We start from the raw sequence: 19423 nt of genomic DNA on the forward strand, positions 1-19423 counted from the left end.
TAAATGAAAATGTTTTCTTCAAAAAGCTACTATAAATAATATGCTCATTTTGGATGGTAAACATTGTGAGTTTGGAAGTAAATTACTTCAAGGGCAAAGCCCACGACCAAATTACAGGCCCAACATCATCCATAATACAGGCAGCAACTGAATAGCCTACTCAACTTGACATCGGTTTTGTTAAATTAGTTTTAAATTTGTTAACAAAGCATGAGTAAACTCCTTGCTGTAAATCAAAATTAATTAACTTTTTTAATGCAATCAAGGGACTAGAAATGCATCAATGCTCTCCAGTTCTAACCTTGTTAAGATTAGAGTGAATATATGGGGAGCCCAGATCCCACTACAGAATTGAGATTTTGTGCTAAACTGTTAATGGAAACATGGGTAGCCTTATCAAGTCAACATCGAAACAGGCCGCTGACTGACACCAAATGTTTCAACTTGTAAGCCCATATTTGAGGGGAAGAAACGATTCTGAACTATCAAAGTTGAAGCATCTAGTAATAAACTTAAAACGCTTTAGCAGATGCTGCAGAACATTACCAGTCCAGAGATACCTTATGACATACGTGTCTGCTTCTTCAGAGACCAGAGCTGTTCCATAGAGTTTTTTTAATATACTGTCGAATTTCAAAGAATGATTGACCAGCAAAAAAAGTTCAACCATTCGCAGAGCAGCCACCTGGGACTAGTTTGGGCTAGCACTGATAAATCAGGGCTGTGCCTCTACCTCATTTTTATTTTCGGGAGGCAAAGGAAATAGCTGTTGTAAAATTGAAGCCTGCCTGCTTTGAAGAATAAGTTACTCACCATTGGTAACGCCTTCTTTGGTAGAGACTTCATCTAACCTTAGAATTATCCCCAGATGTTAGACCAGATACGGAAACTTTCATGAGCGATACCGCTGTGCGCCGGTAGGTGGTGTAGTTGGTGTAATTCGCAGTGCCCATACCTCTGTTACTTTTCGTGACTTTCCACGCCAGAAGCGCAGAGCCACGAAGTACACTAACAACTGGTGTGGAATACCGGGGCCCTGAAAGGGGAAAACCCTGTCCTGAGAAATCCACTCACAGAGCAGAGAGAATGGGTGTGTCAGTAAGGAATCTGCGGCTAGATAGAGTCTCTGCCAGATAAGGCACTACTCAAGGTAAATAACTTGTTCATATGATGGAGATGTCTAGCCTCAGATTCCTGATCTTAGAATAGATACCCAAGCAAAACCTCCCCAGAGGTGGATTTGCAGACCACCTTCGCACAAGGAAGTCCTGCATGACTGTATGGGCAATGTACCCATCCCCACATACTCGACTGTCCAGGCAGGAGTGTTTGGCAAACGTGTGCAGGGAAGCACACGCTGCCGCCGGGCAGATGTCAAGGACCCGAACTTTGCCAGCTAACGCAGTGAATGCAGCTTTAGTGGAATGAGCACGCAAACAATCAGGGGGTTGCTTCTTAGCCAATGCGCAGCAGATTGTGATATAGCGTATGATCCATCGTGAGATGGTCCTATTCTTTACAGCCTGTCCTTTCTTCGCTCCGACATACCCCATGAAGAGTTTGTCGTCCACCCCGAACTCTCGTGTGCGATCAAGGTAGAACAACAATGCTCTTTAAGTCGAGACGGTTAAGTCCCTTCTCTTTTTTGGAGGGATGGCGGAATAAGGCAGAGCGTAAACAGTAGGCAGAGTGATGATAACTGGTGTTGGACTTGGCCCTTTTTGGATAAAGTTCCTTAAACTTTTTGCCTTCCTCCTAGACCTTTTTCTGACATTATGTTGCCAACTTAGATGCTTTGGGCACTTTGCCACTGCTGATCAGTGTCAAAGTGCAAGTGCTCCCTGTATAAAGTGTTATGGTAATTGGTTGTTCATAATTGCTATGTTTGCCTTATTAGTAAAGTCCCTAGTAAAGTGCACTATGTGTGCCAGGGCTAGTAATGCAAATGCTACTAGTGGGACTGCTGCAATAATTGTGCCACCAACACAAGTAGCCCTAAGAAGAGATCTCAGGCCAGCCACTGCCTTGTTGTCCTGGCAAGTGCACCCACTTGCCAGGCCGTACCTTCCCTTTTTATGCACAACAGACACCCCTATAGTAGGCCCAAGGTACCCCCCCTGGGCAGGGTGCAGTGTATGTGAAAGGTAGGACATGTACTGAGGTGTGTACCATGTCCTGACAGTGAAATACTGCCAAATTCGATATTCACTGTTGCAAGGCCATCTTGCCCATAGGATAGAATGGGGAATGCTGTGTCCCGTGTTTCCATCATATCTTCCCATAGGCATAAGATGGAGAGATGGAGTTTAGTGTGCCTGAACTCAGAATGTAATAACACATCTTTTTGTGAAGATGGTTTTTGAATTATGTGTTTAGAAACCACACTTTTATAAGTGGCTGGTTTCTTGTCTTAAACCATCTTGTGTGCCTCTGCCTGTCTGGGTTTGGATGCAACAGGGTCTGGGAAGTGTCCTGACCCCAGGGAGGAGTAGGTGAGACAGCAACAGGCTGGCCTGCGTTTGTTGTGGGGGGGAGAAGTAGCCCCCTGGATGTGAAGAGGGCTGTGTTGCTGCCCCCAGAGGATGGCTCCACCTCCTGCTGAGCGTCTGGGCCCCAGACCCTGACTATCAAAGGAAGAGGGTGTGCACTGGCAGGAAGGCACCCAGGTCTGGTTTGGACCGGGGGTCAGAGCCCCCTGAACACAAAGACTTCAAAGGTATTTAGGGGTATAAATGTTAGAGCTGAAACCCCTGAACTCAAGACTGAAATCCATACTGAAAAAGGATTGTAACTACTTTGTGATCAAGAGGAACCCCTGCCAAAGAAGAACAGCTGAAGAGAAGGACTGCCCTTGCTGTGTGTTCAGGAGCTGGCCTGCAGTTTGCTGATTTGACTGAGGAGAGGACAAGGGACTTTGCTGCGTGCTGTGTCCCACTGCTTGAGAGGACTTTGCTGTGTGCTGTGACCTGAAGTAACTTGTCTCTAAGGGCCCGAGGAAAGCTGGTCCCATGTTGTTGAAACAAAGGAACATAAAAGTTTCCAAGTGTATCTCAGCGACAAACGTGTGCTTTTTGCACGCCTGAGACTGCCGTGTGGTCCGTGGTGCTGTTTACGAGGTGCCCCATGACCGCATTGCCCCCGCAGCGTGAAACATCATCCACGCTACTACATTGCTGTTTGTGGCCCAAGCCGTCATCGGAACTGAGGCTGTGAGTAAAGATCTCTGCCGTCGGCCCGAGCCGCAACATGCTAAAGGATTTCTTGAAGCTAAGGAAGCTACAAGGTGAAAGGGATTGTGATTGTTGTTCGTCGAAAGGAATCTGCCCAAGATAATCAACTAAGGAAAAGGCAGCGCTGTAACCCGACCGGCAACAGCGTTGTCTAGCAACAGAGCTGCAACGTGATCGGGATCACCCAGCAGGACGTCTGATGAGCAGAGAGAGAGAGCGAGGCAGCGCACCCCTCCCCCCCCAGGTAAGGCTTGGACTGCGGTCGGGAGCCACAAGCGTGTGTGGTCTGGGGAGGCGTGCAGGAGGAGTACAGGAGTGCTCCGATCTCTCTCCCGCTGCACCGTGCTAGACACACTGAGTACCTGAGCGGCCCGTACCTGCCCAGCAGTACCGAGGCCGCCCCTTTAAGATTACGACCGTTGTCTCTGCTGTTGGGGACTAGTGGTGCCCGAGTTGACCGCGCAGATTGGCTTACCGCATTATTCTTGCATTACGAACTGCCCGATTCTTGCATTACGAACCACATTATTCTTGCATTACAAACTGCCTGATTCTTGCGTTACGAACTGCATTATTCTTGCATTACGAACTGCCTGATTCTTGCATTACAAACTGCATTATTCTTGCATTACTAACAGCCTGCTTCTTGCATTATGATCCGCATTATTATTGCATTATGAACTGCCTGATTCTTGCATTCAGGACTGTCTTATTCCTATATTACGAACTGCATTACGAACTGCATACCATTGCATTAGTTCTGCATTAGAGATCGTGAATTGCTCATTAATACCGCAAGAACCTACAAGTGATTGCTGGCCTAAAAACCGGCAACTTTTCAAACAACAAGGAGACCCAAGTAAAGTCAGCCAGGGACCTCGGGAATCAATTTTTTTGTACTACAATGGTCCCTAAGGAGGTAGGGATAGGAAGTAACAAATGAATACAGACCCAATCAGTGCTGTATTGGTTAACTTATCCAGCCGGAAAGAGGTTCAATATTTAATTTATCGGCAAGTTTTTTGGGTATAAACAAACACAAATACTGAAAAGTGGGACACAAGCCTGCATCCTACTACACAAACATACAAACATTAAATAGGAAGAACATTTAAGCGAGGCTCAGGCAACGCTTACGGTTTGTTTTGACAAGTAGTATGAATTTTAAGAAACAAATCGCAAGTAACGTCTCTACACAGTTAATAATGACATCACAGGTGTGGAGTCGTAGGGCCACAGTCAACAAAACCGCTCTGGCTAAAGAGTCGGTGGTTTGTAGTCCACTTCAAATGGTTAACCCCTCCTGTCATCCCTCCTGTCGGCAAAAGCCTGGGAGAGAAAAGCCCAGGCCTCCTCTAGGACCGTTGGCAACACCTCCGCAACCGTATCCCACAGGCCGTGGAGATAGCTACCAGCACCAGGTAAGGTCGAAATGGCATGACTACAGCTGATCCGGATCCATAGGCCCGACTAGCGCCAGAGCCTCCGGTGTGGATCCAGTAGGGGCACCTCCCAAACCCACAGGGCCTGAAAGGTGCCCCAGAGGTATAGGGACACTCAAATAAAAGGCACATGCCCTCATAAAACTCTTGAATTTGAGTGGGGTTGCTCCGGCTCCCGAAAAAGCGGGGAGGCGCAGAGTTGTCCCCAGCGCTAGTTCAACTGGGAGTGCCAGGCCTCAAGGGATGCTTCCTCGCCGGCTGACATACAAGGAAAAAGGCAAAATAGGCTTAGACTTCTTTTTGTGGGACGGAGACTTACCTGACCGGCTCAATGACAGAGTGTGACGACCGCTTCCGGGACCTTTCTCTCGACCGGGACCTCGAGCGTTGACACCAGGAGCTTGAGGGAGTAATCCCTCAAGGCCTTCAGATGCAAGGCACTGCAGTCAGTACAGGTCTTCTGATCATGGTCTCTCAATCAAGGCACAGAGGAAAACAAGGTGCAGGTCCGTCAACGACATCTGTTGGTGACAGGAACCACAGGGCTTTAAGCCGGCCTTCTTTAATGACATTCCTGCCAAAGCGGGAGGTCTGACCTCAAAAAAGACCTTGACAAAATATTGAAAAAAGCTTAGTCAAAAAATGACTATGGGGTAGCTATTCCTGGATCTGCGCAAATTGGCGCAGAAAGAAAAGAACTGATGGTAGTGCGCCTAACTGGCACCTGTCTTGGCGGTTATATTTGGTTGCACCTTTCATGATGAACTGTTTTTATAAACATTGCATTGCTTTTCATGTACTTTGTCTGTACCTTTGTTAGTTTTGTATGATCTTCTGATGTTTATCATTTTTGTTTTGTATTTATATTCCTGTTGACATGGTGTTTTGTTGTTGACACAATGATTTTGTCTAAATGTTGTAATTAAATTTTTTATGTTAAATGGATAAATAACAGTCTTTAAAAAAGAAAAAATGAAAAAAATTTATTAAATGACTTTGTCATATATATTTTTGTACACCTAGTCTGTGGGTATTACTTTATTCATATGGACGTACAGCCTTTAAATTGAAGCATATAGGTGTAGGATATTTTTTGTTGTTATTTGATTACATTTCCCTGACTCATCCTACACATATTCCATAAGTTCAGGGTCCCTCTGTTGTAGCCCACATACGGACCTCAAAAAAGACCTTGACAAAATATTGAAAAAAGCTTAGTCAAAAAATGACTATGGGGTAGCTATTCCTGGATCTGCGCAAATTGGCGCAGAAAGAAAAGAACGGATGGTAGTGCGCCTAACTGGCACCTATACAGGCACCACAAATGTCACTTCCGGTGTCGATGACTCCACGCGGAGTAGAACAACTTCACCTACCAGCACACAGGAGTTCTGCTCTTGAAACATTTCTGGATTCAGTCTGATGCCTGGGGATAATTATAAGGTACAGAATCTGTAGCTAGAAGTCTCCATCAGATTAAGAAAACTTACTTGGGGTAGCCGACCATAAAATGGGGGCCAGTACTGTGCCATGAAACAGCTATGGTGATCAAGCAATTCATGTGTCTCCGACTTTAAATCAAACTCTCTTGAACAATTTCAAATAATTTGTGTTAACTCTTTAATTTATAAGGGTTCTCCGATTCCAATACCTTTCAAAACTAACCTATTGCTAGTCTACTCTGGCTGTCTATAATTCTTGAGAAAAAGTTACTTAGTACTTTTTGGTCTTCCTGTATGCATAGTGCCGAATGGAATCCCACTGGTTGGGCATCTGGACTTATCACAATAGCAAAACAATGCTATTGGTAATGGGACTGCTTGATGATGTACGAACAGCATTACGTGACAAAAATAGGTAATTTTAGTGCCGTTGGCTGCCACTGACACTGCAGACTTTAATTTGGTGCTTTCTAGGCTTAGTTCAGAGCCTGCCAAAAAGATAATTCAGACCCGCTCTGCACAGCTGCAAACAAGAATCACAATTGGCCCCTTTATATCATTTAAAGCAAGGTTTCAGTGTGGGTCTTCCAGGGATCCTGACTCTCCACCCCTGCTGTTTAACATTTACATGAGATCGCTATCAGCTATCATCAGGGCTAGAGGTCTACAACTTCATTTGTATACAGATGGCATGCAGGTTTGCCTGGGTATCAATGGTGCTAATACTGACTGCGTCATTTTGAGATTTGGATAGGATGTTTTAGACCACTGAATCGGACAGTGGACTGAAGCTTAATCACCAAAAAGGGTTTTCCTTCAGGGATCAATTCATAAACTTCAGAATTTAGGCAAATGCCCTCAAGTCTTGTAAACAGTTTGGTCATCCCACCTCATTTTGCAAAGCTGAAAAAACTCGGACACCAGCTTTAGCTTGACGCAGTGTTCTGTTAAGCTTTACTGTGCATGCGTCAGCTTAAGCAAGTGCTCCCCTACCTTAAATTAAAACAGTAACTAACTAGTGTGGGGTCTCTTTTCAATGCTAAGCTTCACTCTGCAAGTGCCTTGGTAGGGAGGTAATCAAAGAAACAGATTAGTTGGCTGACATTTATCCAAAATATGGCAGCACTGTCAATCCATTGGCAACCAGTAGACTAGTTCATGACTTTCAAATGGACCGGCGTGATGTTTTAGTGTTTCCATGGCTACGCTGCCAGTTATATACAGTTATGTCTCAGGTGGTCACTTGGAACGTAAGGTGCTACTTAGACTTCTGAGGATTACGCTGGTTTTGGGGGAGGAAGAGCGTTACCACAGATTCTCCACTTTGAACCCTTGTATATGGAACTCACTATCAAAGGACATAACACAAAAACGTGCCCATTTATGATTCAGAAAGGCTTTAAAAACCTTACTTTTCAGGTAGAGAGTACCAAACGGCATAACACCTATTAAATAGGCAACGCAGCACACCACAACGGTACAATAATACCACAATTTATCCACTTGGTTAGATCATATCCATGAGTTGTATAGTTTACATACAATTGTAAATCATTATCCGATCTTCATTGGAATGTTGTATTTAGTGTTTATTTCCAAGTATGTGTCCAATATCAAAGACGCGCGTTTTGCCAACAGGGCTTTTTCAAGGCTGCAAACATTATAAAGAAGAAAAGAAACAATCTGCTTGACTCAATAGGTAAGCATCCCTTGGAGTATGACAATCTCACTTAGCTATATAAAAGTAGAGAAGAAAAATTAGATTGTGCTGGAACACCCGTGACAAATATAAGAGTAAAAGACTCCAATCAAGGCATAACACCTATAGTGGGCTAACCCAGAACTTACAGGTGCTTATAGTCTGCTCATTGGCTACCGCTGGTTGGCTGCCTTCATCTTAGATCAGTCAATACAAAAATTGAAAGAAAGTGGCGCCTGCGTCTTTTTGTAGACATGTGCATGTACGATGTGTGCACATGACTACATAATGGCGCGACCACCAACAGCAGCAGCCACACCATTGCTTTTTTTTCAGATCTAAACCGCAACGGAAAAAAAATCTCTGGCATAGCAGGTCCCAAAATGAGATTTATTGAGTTTGCCAATCCTAGTTTATCTCTTAATTCCAGTTGTGCCATTGACACCCCCTTAGTAACATACACAGTAAGTTAACTGTACAGATCAAGACTATTTTTTCAAGCGCCTAGAGAAGTACGCCCACTATAAATAGAACAAATAAATTTCCCTTTCTACCCAGAACTCTTTCTGTCCCCAGTTCTATCCCTGCTTTCTGAATACTATCACACAGGTCTATTTGACAGTTGCCTTGGTCATTTGCAGGAAGGCAGGTAAATAGAAATACAATTTTTTCGATGCAGAACTATCTGTTACAACTCATAAGAATGAACTTATTCAAAAAGTAAGTATTTTACCTCATGGAACAGTTCGGGCAGTACCCGCCAAAGATTTAAGACAGTGTTTAATTTCCATGACGGCAGTTTTACCAAGCGAGGTGGAATACCCCTTATGGTGGGCAGCAGAATATTGAGCCCCACTTAAAGCACAAATTAAATCCTGACACTAAAGAGCTCAGCTACACCTACATGTGATAATATTGGTATCGGTCATCATAGGTAGAAAACAGATATCATTACCCTTGATACGTGATCATAATGTTGGCATTGTCGATCATGGGTAGGAAACAGATTTCAATACACTTGATAGGTGATAATATTGTTGGCACTATCCATCTTGGGTAGAAAACAGATTTCAATACACTTGATAGGTGATAATATTGTTGGCACTATCCATCATGGGTAGAAAACAGATTTCAATACATTTGATAGGTGATAATATTGTTGGAACTACCCATCATGGGTACAAAACAGATTTCAATACACCTGATAGGTGATAAAATTGTTGGCACTAACCATCATGGGTAATAAACAGATTTCAATACACTTGATAGGTGATAATATTGCTGGCATTGTCCATCATGGGTAGAAAACAGATTTTAACTCACTCGATAGGATAACTCAGAAAACAAGTCTGTACAGTTTGTTACTTGGCATACCTGCTGAAGTGAAACCAACTTATAAACTCAACGCACAAAATGTAAGAGATAAACAAAATAAATAAAATTAAAAAAAAGAAAAAGTATACATAATTTGTATTCCTCACCTGTGGCAAATGCAACTGTAGTCCCTCACTGGGAATGGGCTGGCGGGAAGGAGTCTGGTCCAACTGCATGTTAAAGAGGGAAGCAAGAGATAACTGTGCTGCTCGAGCCTTTGCAAGTTTCTTGTTTCTGCCTGACCCTTCAAACATTTGACCATCTACAGTCACAGACATCATAAAGTTTTTTGCGTGGCTTTCCCCACTTTCAGAGATGAACTCGTACTTTAGACCAGGTCGCAATTCATTGAGGATCATGACAGGATTTTTTCCACTTGCTACGGGATACGGTGATGGAGTGGGAAGAGGAGACTGGATCAGAGTGCTGGAGCCGGTGGATGATGGTAAACTGTAGTCCCCAGTTGAGCTGAATGAGCCATTCCCATTGGAGCCCACATAAAAGTTATTGTCAGTCTGCACTGGGGTTTCAAATCCATTGAACAGAGTATCTGGGAAGTCGGCCTGGTCAGATGTGAAGTCTGTGTTTATAGAAAGAGTTCTTCCCATTGCTAGATGTGCTTCAGATGCATTGGGAAATTGAACAAAAGACCGTAGGGCCTTTTCAGCAGCATGAAGTTTAGCCTTCTTTTTGGTAGACCCAGAGCCCTCAAAAGCCTGTCCATTGACTTCAACGATCATAATGAACACTGGGGCATGAACGGGTCCACTTTGAGAAAGTAATCTGTATTGCAAACCTGGCTTGATTTCATTCAATTGCATCAAGGCATTCTTGGGTAAAATTGGCCCAGGCATTTTCTTTCTCTTCTTCGGCCGGAACTTGGAGTGGCCATTGTTTCCCTCCTCAAGCGGTCGTTTCCTGCTGTTACCCCCATTAGAGAGTTGAGGGCCATCCCCGGTAGATTGTACACCATCATCCTTCTGAGAGACGTTGTCCATGTTGCGGTTTTCTTTAACATCAGCGCTGCTTGAACCTGTGGTGCCCAGAAAGAGTAACTTACAACGCCTTCGTTGCAGGATCTTGTAAATGCAAAATTTATAGATTCCTTTATCTATCTTTGTAACTGGTTAAGTGATGTGTGCTCTTTGCATGAGAAGTGGAAGCTATCATTTAAACCAGGATCTGTGAGGCCATACATAAAATGATCATAAAATTGGATAATTTGTTTTTCTTTAGTAAAATTAAAATTTCTGATAGAAGGTGCATAACCATAAAAAATGGACGGGATATTCACAACTCCTCTCCCCCAAAAGAATTGCAAAATTTGTCAGAAATTATATAAAATAAACTGCTACACTGCTTTCAGGGTGCCACATATATATCATCCTCTTAAATGATGAGGCAATAATTAAAAAGCCAAGTGTTTAAAATACAGCTACTCTCTGAAGTGTGGGGACCACTATAATGAGGCATAAATTAGCAGACATGTATTACATTCCTTAAGCCCACTGTATTGCCAATAAGCTTTTAAAAGGGACAGAGGGTTTAACCACCCACTTTACCACAACACTTAAAAATTATCAGTGTATTTTGGAGATCAAATAAATCGGAGCACTACTAATTTTTCGACGATTGTTTTTATGGCATTTCCATAACGTATAGAGGTTTCTTGTTTACACTGTGCAGTTTTCATATTATTGAGAAGGTGATGATCAAAACGGCATTCTCCATGGCTCCTCTTAAGGGACCAAGTAGTAGGTTTCCGAATGTTTACTTACTTTGTGGGTGGGAACAACATCATTTTTAAAGGCACTGTCATGGACTAGCGGCTACTACTTAAGGTTACGAGGACAAATATGATCACCTAAATGCAGGTCTACTTAACAAGCACATATAACTGTTGCTAATACGTCAGAGCCATACACAATCACGAAATCCCAATTCACAGCGCATTGGGTCTTAGAGTGACGAATCAACTGTAATTAAATAGTGCCAGATTCAACAACCCCTCAAACAAATTTGGCCAAATCAAGAAGGGAAAAAAGTTTTAGCATTAAATCTTCAACACCCTAGTGCACTTCAGTTACAAATTAGCAGTGAGGGGACAGTGCAACTATTTTACAGCAGTCAACGTATCAATCAAGGAAGCTGCTTTCCACGGCGGTTGCGGAGACAACACTAATAGAATTATCATTCGTAATCACAATCAAACTAGCATGCGTGGAGTTAGTCTCTCTAGAACACATGCAGACATATCAGACCTTGACTTTTCCAAAGCTTTTTCTAAATAGATGCATATGCAGGCCCATGCATGATTTATTGGTTAGGAATCAGAAGGTAAAATAAAAATCATGCATCTGCAGTCCTTAAACGGAAAACCGTTCTACTTTTCCACACTTAAATCCCACTTTACCATTAGTGTCTCGTGTATTGTTATTACGAATGTTTCATGGCAATCCTTCTCGCTCTTTAGAAGTTCTTCTGTTGCTCTGACACACCCAGAACCATTAATAATGATGCCGGTCCCAGAAGGACATACAAGCTCTAGAGTCTCTTTACTACAAGTGTAGCTTTTCATCTAACCTAGGTTTTAGCGAGCTTCTCTTTGAAGCACCAGATTATACATTAATACTAATAATAGCATTAGTAAGCTAACAGGGCCCAAAAGTGTCACTTGAGCAGCTCAGTATCTATTTGAGGCCAATCAAACACAGGGAGTGTAAGATCAGGACATATAGACTAGGCGTACCAAATAAAAAGGAATGAGTGTAAATTTACTCAATTTTTTCTTGTCCACCTTTTGTGAATGAGGTGTTGTATTGGTCGAAAGGCCATACTATAGGAGGTAGCCAGTATTCTAGTTCTGTCTGCTGATTATAGCAATGAAAATGTGCCTTGCTGGTAATAACTAATGCAGGCTAGGCAATCAGGATCTGTTACTTCAAAATACGAAGAGGCTCGTTTCAGTGAAGCATAGGGAATAGTCTCAGTGACATTGTACCAATGCATGTTGAATGCATGGACCAAAGCACCTTCCGTTATCCTCTGCTCTCCTGGTCAAGTGGGGGGGGGGAGCAACATTTCGAAGTTCCATGTTTATCTATCATGGCTTACGGGATATCCGTTTCTAAGTTTTCATGTAGAAATATATATGTTATTTCAGTTCTTCGATTTATAAATGGCATAGAGTTATTTGTTAGTTACACAGCACTATAATCTTTTCCAAAACATCGAGAATTTGAAGAGAACAGGGCATCATGGTAGAAGTGTGAGTGTGGACAGCAGATAATTACATTTTCTGTATGTTGGGGTTCTTTTAAAATATGGCCAAAACTGCTTGGTGTTATTGTGTTGGGTTTTGCAATAGCACCACACTGTAATGTTGTGTTTTAAAAACAGTGAAGACCTTTGGAGAAAACCAGGAATTAAGTGAAGGTGTCACAGAAAGGTTTGTTTTGAAAAATTAAACACAAGTAGCAATTTAAATAACACATGCAAAGAAAATCAAAAAGGATAACGACTACAAAATGATTTTTTTGAGGAAGAAAATAATCTCAGACTAGAATGTGTGGCTTGACTGTTTCAGACTGCTTCCAGGAACATGTGCTTATCAAATGTATATTTGGATTCTGGAGTCAAATTTGGTACGCATAAACGCACACACCACTTTACCCAGTTGACAAAGCTGACGGAATGGTAGCTAAATTTTCATTTATAACATCCTCCAGCAAAAGCTCGATAGGTTACTCCTTTCGGCGCTCAAAATAAAAACAAAAGATCAAAAGAACAGAGCCAGAGCAGACAGTCACTGGTGGTTCATCAATTGTGACAGGACATTCAGATCATTAGGACATTTAAACATATGAAAGAAAAAAAGAAGCAGGGGAAGGAAAAAAATTCCAAACTTGCCCACATTTTCCAAAAACATTGCCAATACTTTAAGCAGTGTAAAACTACCTCCTACATCAAAAGAGCAATAACAATTGCACTAATGTTCGAGTGGCATTTGTCTACCACCTAGAGACCACTGCTTTTGTTGATTCCGCTAAAAGGCCTTAAGGTTATTCACCAGGGAAGCAATTCCAGAGGTAAACATATTGTGTCAAGAAGATGCTTATTGATTGGAATGCGGTACTCCTTGAATTTCAATGGCAAAAGGGAAAGCAAAAGGAACGTATGTATTTATAAGAAGCACAACTGTCTACAATCATGCCCAGTATTTGGCATATGACTTTCATGTATAGCAGAAAAAAGTGACAGAGGAAATGCTTTAGTTTATTAACCTTGAAATTACTCCAAACAGCTCTCCCTTCCATTGTTTTAGGTCACTGGGGCATCACAGCGAAAGACCAAACATATCAAATCAGTCTTGGGAGACCCCCAAATAGGCAGACCAACACAAGCTGTAAGACCACATCTCCAGAGAATGGGAATAGAAGCAAATACAATATTGTGCCACGGAAATTACCAGTGGGTTTGAAGAATATAAGTGGCTTTGGTAAATTTGAACATTTCCATCCATCACTGTCTTGATGTCTAAATCATCCTAAATTAAATGGAGATGACGAGATGTGGGTCTTATGCTCGCTGTCCCACAGGGACTCGGGCTGCTCGTCACTGATGCGACCCCACAAGTGCATGAGGTTGTTGAGTTCTCATTCGGAACGACTGGAATGCTCCCTTTGTGGACATGACCTAGACTGAGCTGAACCGGTCTGGGCCCTTTGTATAATCACAAAGAAATTAAATAATGAATGAATTGAGTGATTGCCGATTGTTCAGATTAATCTAGGTATCTCCTCCGTCCATCTCTTTCTGCTGTATAACCATACTCTTCGTGTACATCTTTATAAAACGGAACAAGCATTTTCCTCATCTAAGCCAACAGGGCAGAGTTTAAGGCCATACGCATAATTTTTGCATGCAATGCATGTAAGCAGCGCTTGTGATTTTACATACATTGGTGCATTAAAGCGAAAAGAACTGTCTTTGCTGATGTCTATCTTTTTAAACAGCAAGGATACTTTGCTGACTGGCCATGCGTCTTGGCTGTTTCTACAGTCACCTTTTCTTACACCTGCCGGTCAGGTGGCATAGTAAACAGCAATTTGCGAGCCCATTGGGAATGACAGGTCCTTCCAGGGATGGCAGCCTGTTGGGCTCAGCATACCACCATGTCTGGGACTGCTTTTAAATAAAGCAGCTTTTTTTTTTTTTAAATGCAGCCCGTTTTCCTTAAAGGAAAACAGGATGCATTAAAAAAAAAATAAAAAAAAAAGAATGAAACGTTTTAGTTTCATTTTTTAACCCCTTCAGCGCGGTGCGGATTACCGTGCTGTGCTGAAGGGTTTGTGCGCGGGCAGGCCGTGACGGAGCGGTTCCGTCATCCGCACAGCGCGACCGACGCGCATGACGGAACCGCTCCGTCACACGCATTGAAGGGGTTAAGGGCAGGCAGTGGTCAGGCAGCCCTTAAAAATATTTTTAGAGACAGTCACAAAGGGGAACTCCATCCAATTTGCGACTGCATTACCATCCTCTTGAAGAGGGTGGTAATTTGCGAGTGTTTTGCGACCGCAATTGTTCACACAACATTCATACATTGCTTTGCGGACGCAATTAGCAAGGGAACGCCCCTTCCTAATAGTGACGCGCAATTCCTAAATAGCGAGTCGCAAATAAATTGCGACTCGCTATTAAGGAATTGTACATGGTCCTGGGCCATTTTGCATGCGCAAACAGGTCGCAAACCCGTTTACGCATGCAATTTAGGGTTGTACATCTGGCCCAATATTTCTAAAGTGTTCATTCTGTAAAATGCAATCAACGCATTAATAAAACATCAGCTAATCTTATTTACTAATATAATGGTGCCCCTGAAATGGCCTTGTACCTAACCTTAGCTGCGCTTTGTACACTACTCTAGCATATAAAAAGCGGAAATGAACGTTTAAAGGCTCTTTCCATCCCTCAGAAGCGGTGTGGGGGGCGTTCAATTAACAACCCGCTGCACTAGAAGGGCCATGTCGGGTGGTGTGGACGGCTGAGAGGGAGGAATGCCCAGTAATAACGCAACATACACCCCAAGTTGGCATCTTAACTAATCACTTGGAAAAATGAAAACACTTATTGAAGGTAAGTGTATGAGGACAGGGCTACTTTCAGGCGGCAGTTGGGTCTGCTCACAGTGTGCAAGGACTCATTTGTGCGAAGTAGTGATGTGTGTAGTTTATGAAGATTCATAAACAAGCATAGTGATGGTGAGTTGGCTAACAGCTGACGCGGACTGGCCATCACTACTGGGAGCAGCATGGAGGCAAGACTGGCAGAAGTTATTTTCAATTCTTCAGGTGAGATTTTTTTGTTGGGTCTTTATTATCATCATTATTTATTTTTTTTAAATAAAAGAAGAAGGCCAAACTAAGATGGCGACGGAGATGTAAACCTGGAGGTGAGGACACATGCAAATGACTACCAGTGGGAATCTCACCCGATTAATAATAGGTAATTTTCTTTTACTTCCTATTTGTGTGAACTAAGCAGTAGGTGTAACTTCAACATCAGCATTGGGGACTGGGGGGGCTGGAGTTGGGAGAGGCTGGTTAGAAGGGGGGCTGGGTGCGATTGGGTGGGAGGCAAAGATTGTCATCACGCAGACTGATTTCCATTAACAAAGGAATCAGGTAATGCCATTACTACCTCGCCTGTATTCCTTGCCACAGATTTACATACACACCAAGGTTTTACAAGGCAGTGGTGACACTATGAGAATACACAGCCTCTTGTCCATTACAAAACGGTACGTGTCATCTGCTTGTTCTGTCTGCAGGAAGACAGGCACAGATCTGAAAATGTGTACTGTTGAAATTCGAGTGATACAAAGGAGTCCATGCTCCAGAAGTGTTCTGTAGCCCAGGAAGGTATTTGAAAACTGAAAGATGCAAACCGGGTGAGGGTATTAAATGAAAATGCACGGGTGGCCAAAATTGGTCATTTTATTTACAATCTATCCAATGCAAATATTGCAACTGCTTCCATGAGGACACTTCTGTTAAGCAAGCTGTATATAACAAAAAAAGAGTAAATTGCTGGTTTGTATTTCGCAGACCCAAGCTTGCGTACCCTAACTAAAGGATTTCTGGGTTCAAACACCAGCCTTTGATCCTTACGAAGACTGCCAAGATCCTCAGTTATAGAGTGCGCTGCAAACATGGAGGGCAGTGTTCATCCAGGCCGGTTGACACCAGGGATAAGGGATATGGTTTTGACAAATCAACTGCACTAGTTTAATGAAATGAAAATTCATAAGGATCCATCTCATATAGGACTTTCTGGAGTATTTGTGGTTGCTTTTTTGTGTCTATCAGTTTTAGGTTTCATACACATACAGATTGTAAATGTCTGCGATCAAAGACCTCTTGTCTTTACCAATACTTACAGTGGTCGGAGGTCAGACCATTGCTTACTATGGCCTCCTTCTCCTTCTTGTGAATCTCATTTACTTGTATCTTATTTAATCGCTTTCCTTCTTCTTGTGTTTGTCCCACCCTGGTGCTTACCTTCTTTCGGATGCTTTTGAGTGGATGACTTGAATCCTTCCACAGCTCCACATTAGGGAATTACGTTTTGCTTTCACTTCCAGTGCTCCATGGGAGTGCATATTTCCTTACTCTCTTCTCCTGTGTGCTGCTTCCACCTTTTGAATCCCCTCCTCTCTCAAAAGATTGTCCGTTTCTTCCTACAGGTCTCCTCATCCCCGGTTTTTTAGGTCTCGCCTGAGCCAGCGCGCATACGCTGCTCTGCAAGGCATTTAGTAAGGGCTTTTGAACTCTGAACACACGCTTGTGCGTGTTCAGAGTTCAAAACAGCAGAGAACACCACAATTGGCCTGTGCATGAGTCTTTCTTAAAAAGAAAGCACGCAATTGGTCCAAGGCGGGTGATTGTCCCGCATTGTTTGTTCCCTGGCCTAAGGTGCTCGGGAGCGAGCATTAATGCCATCCGTTTCAAATTATCGCGTTAATTGGAAACAAATGCGCTGGTCGCACTGGTTTTTATATTGTACCCGACTCAAGGCAAATTCGGGAAGTCCTCAAGGCTTTGGGAGTAAACCCCGCCTGCAGCAAATGGAACAAAAATAACCATTAGGCAGCTACTGAGGCTTAGCTGCGATGCCCCAACTAAATGGTACTCTTGTTATCGACATAGGAAGATTAAAGGTGCATTAATGTGCGAACCAGTGTAAAACCCACACATCTCTGTGGTCGGTGCGTTAGCCATCAGAGCTATTACGTCAAAGCAGCTCCAAAGAGAGTCAAGAAAAGCAGCGTCATCTGCGCACGTGTCTTAGGCAATCAGACCACTCAAGTCTTCCTGAACTCGGGACAGTCTCCCTGTCTGGTAAGAATCAAAAGGATTTTGATTCTTATGAGAGATCACCCTTACACGGGCCAGCATATAAAGAGAGCTCTGCATTTCGCGGAGGAGGCGGTAGGGGGGCACTAAACCTGTTCTGCTAACCTGTACACCAACATCAGTTTTCCCTTTCAGGGACTTTGGGGATTAATATTTAGATTGTGATGGTTTCCTGGCCCTTTACCCCTGGTGAATATGGGCAGGTTTGACCACCTAGTCACTCGAGCAGCTCTCAATCAAGTAATAAGCCACAGGATGCCCAACCCATAAATATATTTTGCGGTCCAAACACCTGCAAACTGCAAGAAAAAAAAACAGTGTTGGCGACTGCAAAATACCTTTTTGTAATGCACAGAAAAGCCATTCTGACTTGCAAACGTGATGTGCATTTTTTTCGAATCATAAGTAGGAAACTGTATGAAAGCGGCATTCGTCTCCTCTTTGCGAGTCGTAAATGTCTGCATTAGTGTACCGTATCACTGATACGTCACCGCTGTTGCCACCCACGAGCCGGTGACTGAGGTGATAAATATTCAGCAGACGAGAAGCTGCCTCAACAAGCATTGGCATAGCCAATAGGTCTCGCCTTTGGGACATTGTAAGAAAAAAAAAAAAACTAGTATAAGACTTCACGTTTACTTCGTATTTAGGATACAGTAAATGTAAACAGGAAGTCTTACACTTCAGTTTTTTTGTTTTACTTACAAGGTCCCAAAGGTGAGACCTATTGGCTTTGCCAATGCTTGTTTTTTATATAATCTCCCCTCCCAGCTCCCATGTCGCTCTCCCCACTGTTCCTGCTACTCACTGGCATTTACTCCCCAACAGTTCTGCTGCATCCCTTTCTGTCAGTTTTTTTCTCTCCAGTTTTCAGGTCCCGCCTAGCGACGCAGCGCATGTGCTGCACGCCTTACCGAGACCTATAGTCACCGGTTTCTCTGCCGAAGGGTGACAGGAGGTGGCACGTGCGGACAGGAGATGTGCACTCCGTACGCGTGCACATCTCCTGTCCATGGCGCACTTTCCCTCCCTCCTAGTTAGTTTCAGTGTTGCGCTGCCGGCCGCGCTCTCCGACACACATCACATCATCACAGAGGACAAAGCAGGAAGATGGCTGCCCGCGGTGTGATGTTATCCCCCGAGGAGGGTGAACTCCACAGGTTTCCGGAGACACGCACCTTGTTAAACTGATAGCGCCCTTTCTTTTCATGAGCGCAGCCTCGGCTTCCTGCTCCGTCCACGTAAATTGCCTTGTTTATCTCAGTTATTAGGTTAATGGGCGTAATGTGTTTTAGATCTCCGTATCTGCATCACTAGCATTCCTGCAGGCAGAAATCTCAACCAGATGTCTGACTTACGCCCAACCCCTGCCGCACGCTCCCTTTCATGTGGTCCTTATTAAAGAGAATAATAATAGCTTTGCACGGCGATCCAACACTTGCACTTATCACAATTGGGGCTGTTTAATCAAATTCTAGTGTACGGCGGCGCGGATAATGTTCAAAAGCCCGGGGGCTGTGGTCTGGACATTTACATCAGGCCGCTCAAGGGTAGTAGGCGCGAGCCGCATAGCTACCAAGCCCCACCCACTGCCCATCCAAATTGTCAACCTGAGGAACTGGCTTCGAAACCGAGCTCAGCTGAGGGGGCTTCTCAACTAGAAATAGTACCTGAAATTAACTTTCTTTTATATTTTTCGTCCAGAGTGCGCTGCTTAATGACAACAGCAACTAGGGAGGGAAAAGGAGGCCCTGGGTAAAGATCTGGTATCATTGATGTGAACATTTACTGTTATAAAGCGCTCTGATACCTTCAGGTCTAG

At 43.4% G+C, this 19423-nt stretch overlaps 1 protein-coding gene across 17 annotated transcripts in view; it reads right to left on the reverse strand.

Annotated features, from left to right (window-relative positions):
• Positions 1-19423, reverse strand: part of ADARB1 (adenosine deaminase RNA specific B1) — a 1000448-nt gene that overhangs the window by 163194 nt on the left and 817831 nt on the right. For 16 of the 17 annotated variants that reach the window (XM_085648625.1, XM_085648621.1, XM_085648623.1 and 13 more), the window contains one exon: positions 9295-10220. In XM_085648625.1, coding sequence (XP_085504751.1) covers positions 9295-10220 — 926 coding nt within the window. Of the gene's footprint in view, positions 1-9294; positions 10267-19423 lie in introns of all 17 variants that reach the window. The other variant, XM_085648632.1, reaches the window with a different exon arrangement.

Source organism: Triturus cristatus, chromosome 3_2 (genome assembly GCF_964204655.1).
Source record: "Triturus cristatus chromosome 3_2, aTriCri1.1, whole genome shotgun sequence".
In the NCBI taxonomy this organism is placed as follows: Eukaryota; Metazoa; Chordata; class Amphibia; order Caudata; family Salamandridae; genus Triturus; species Triturus cristatus.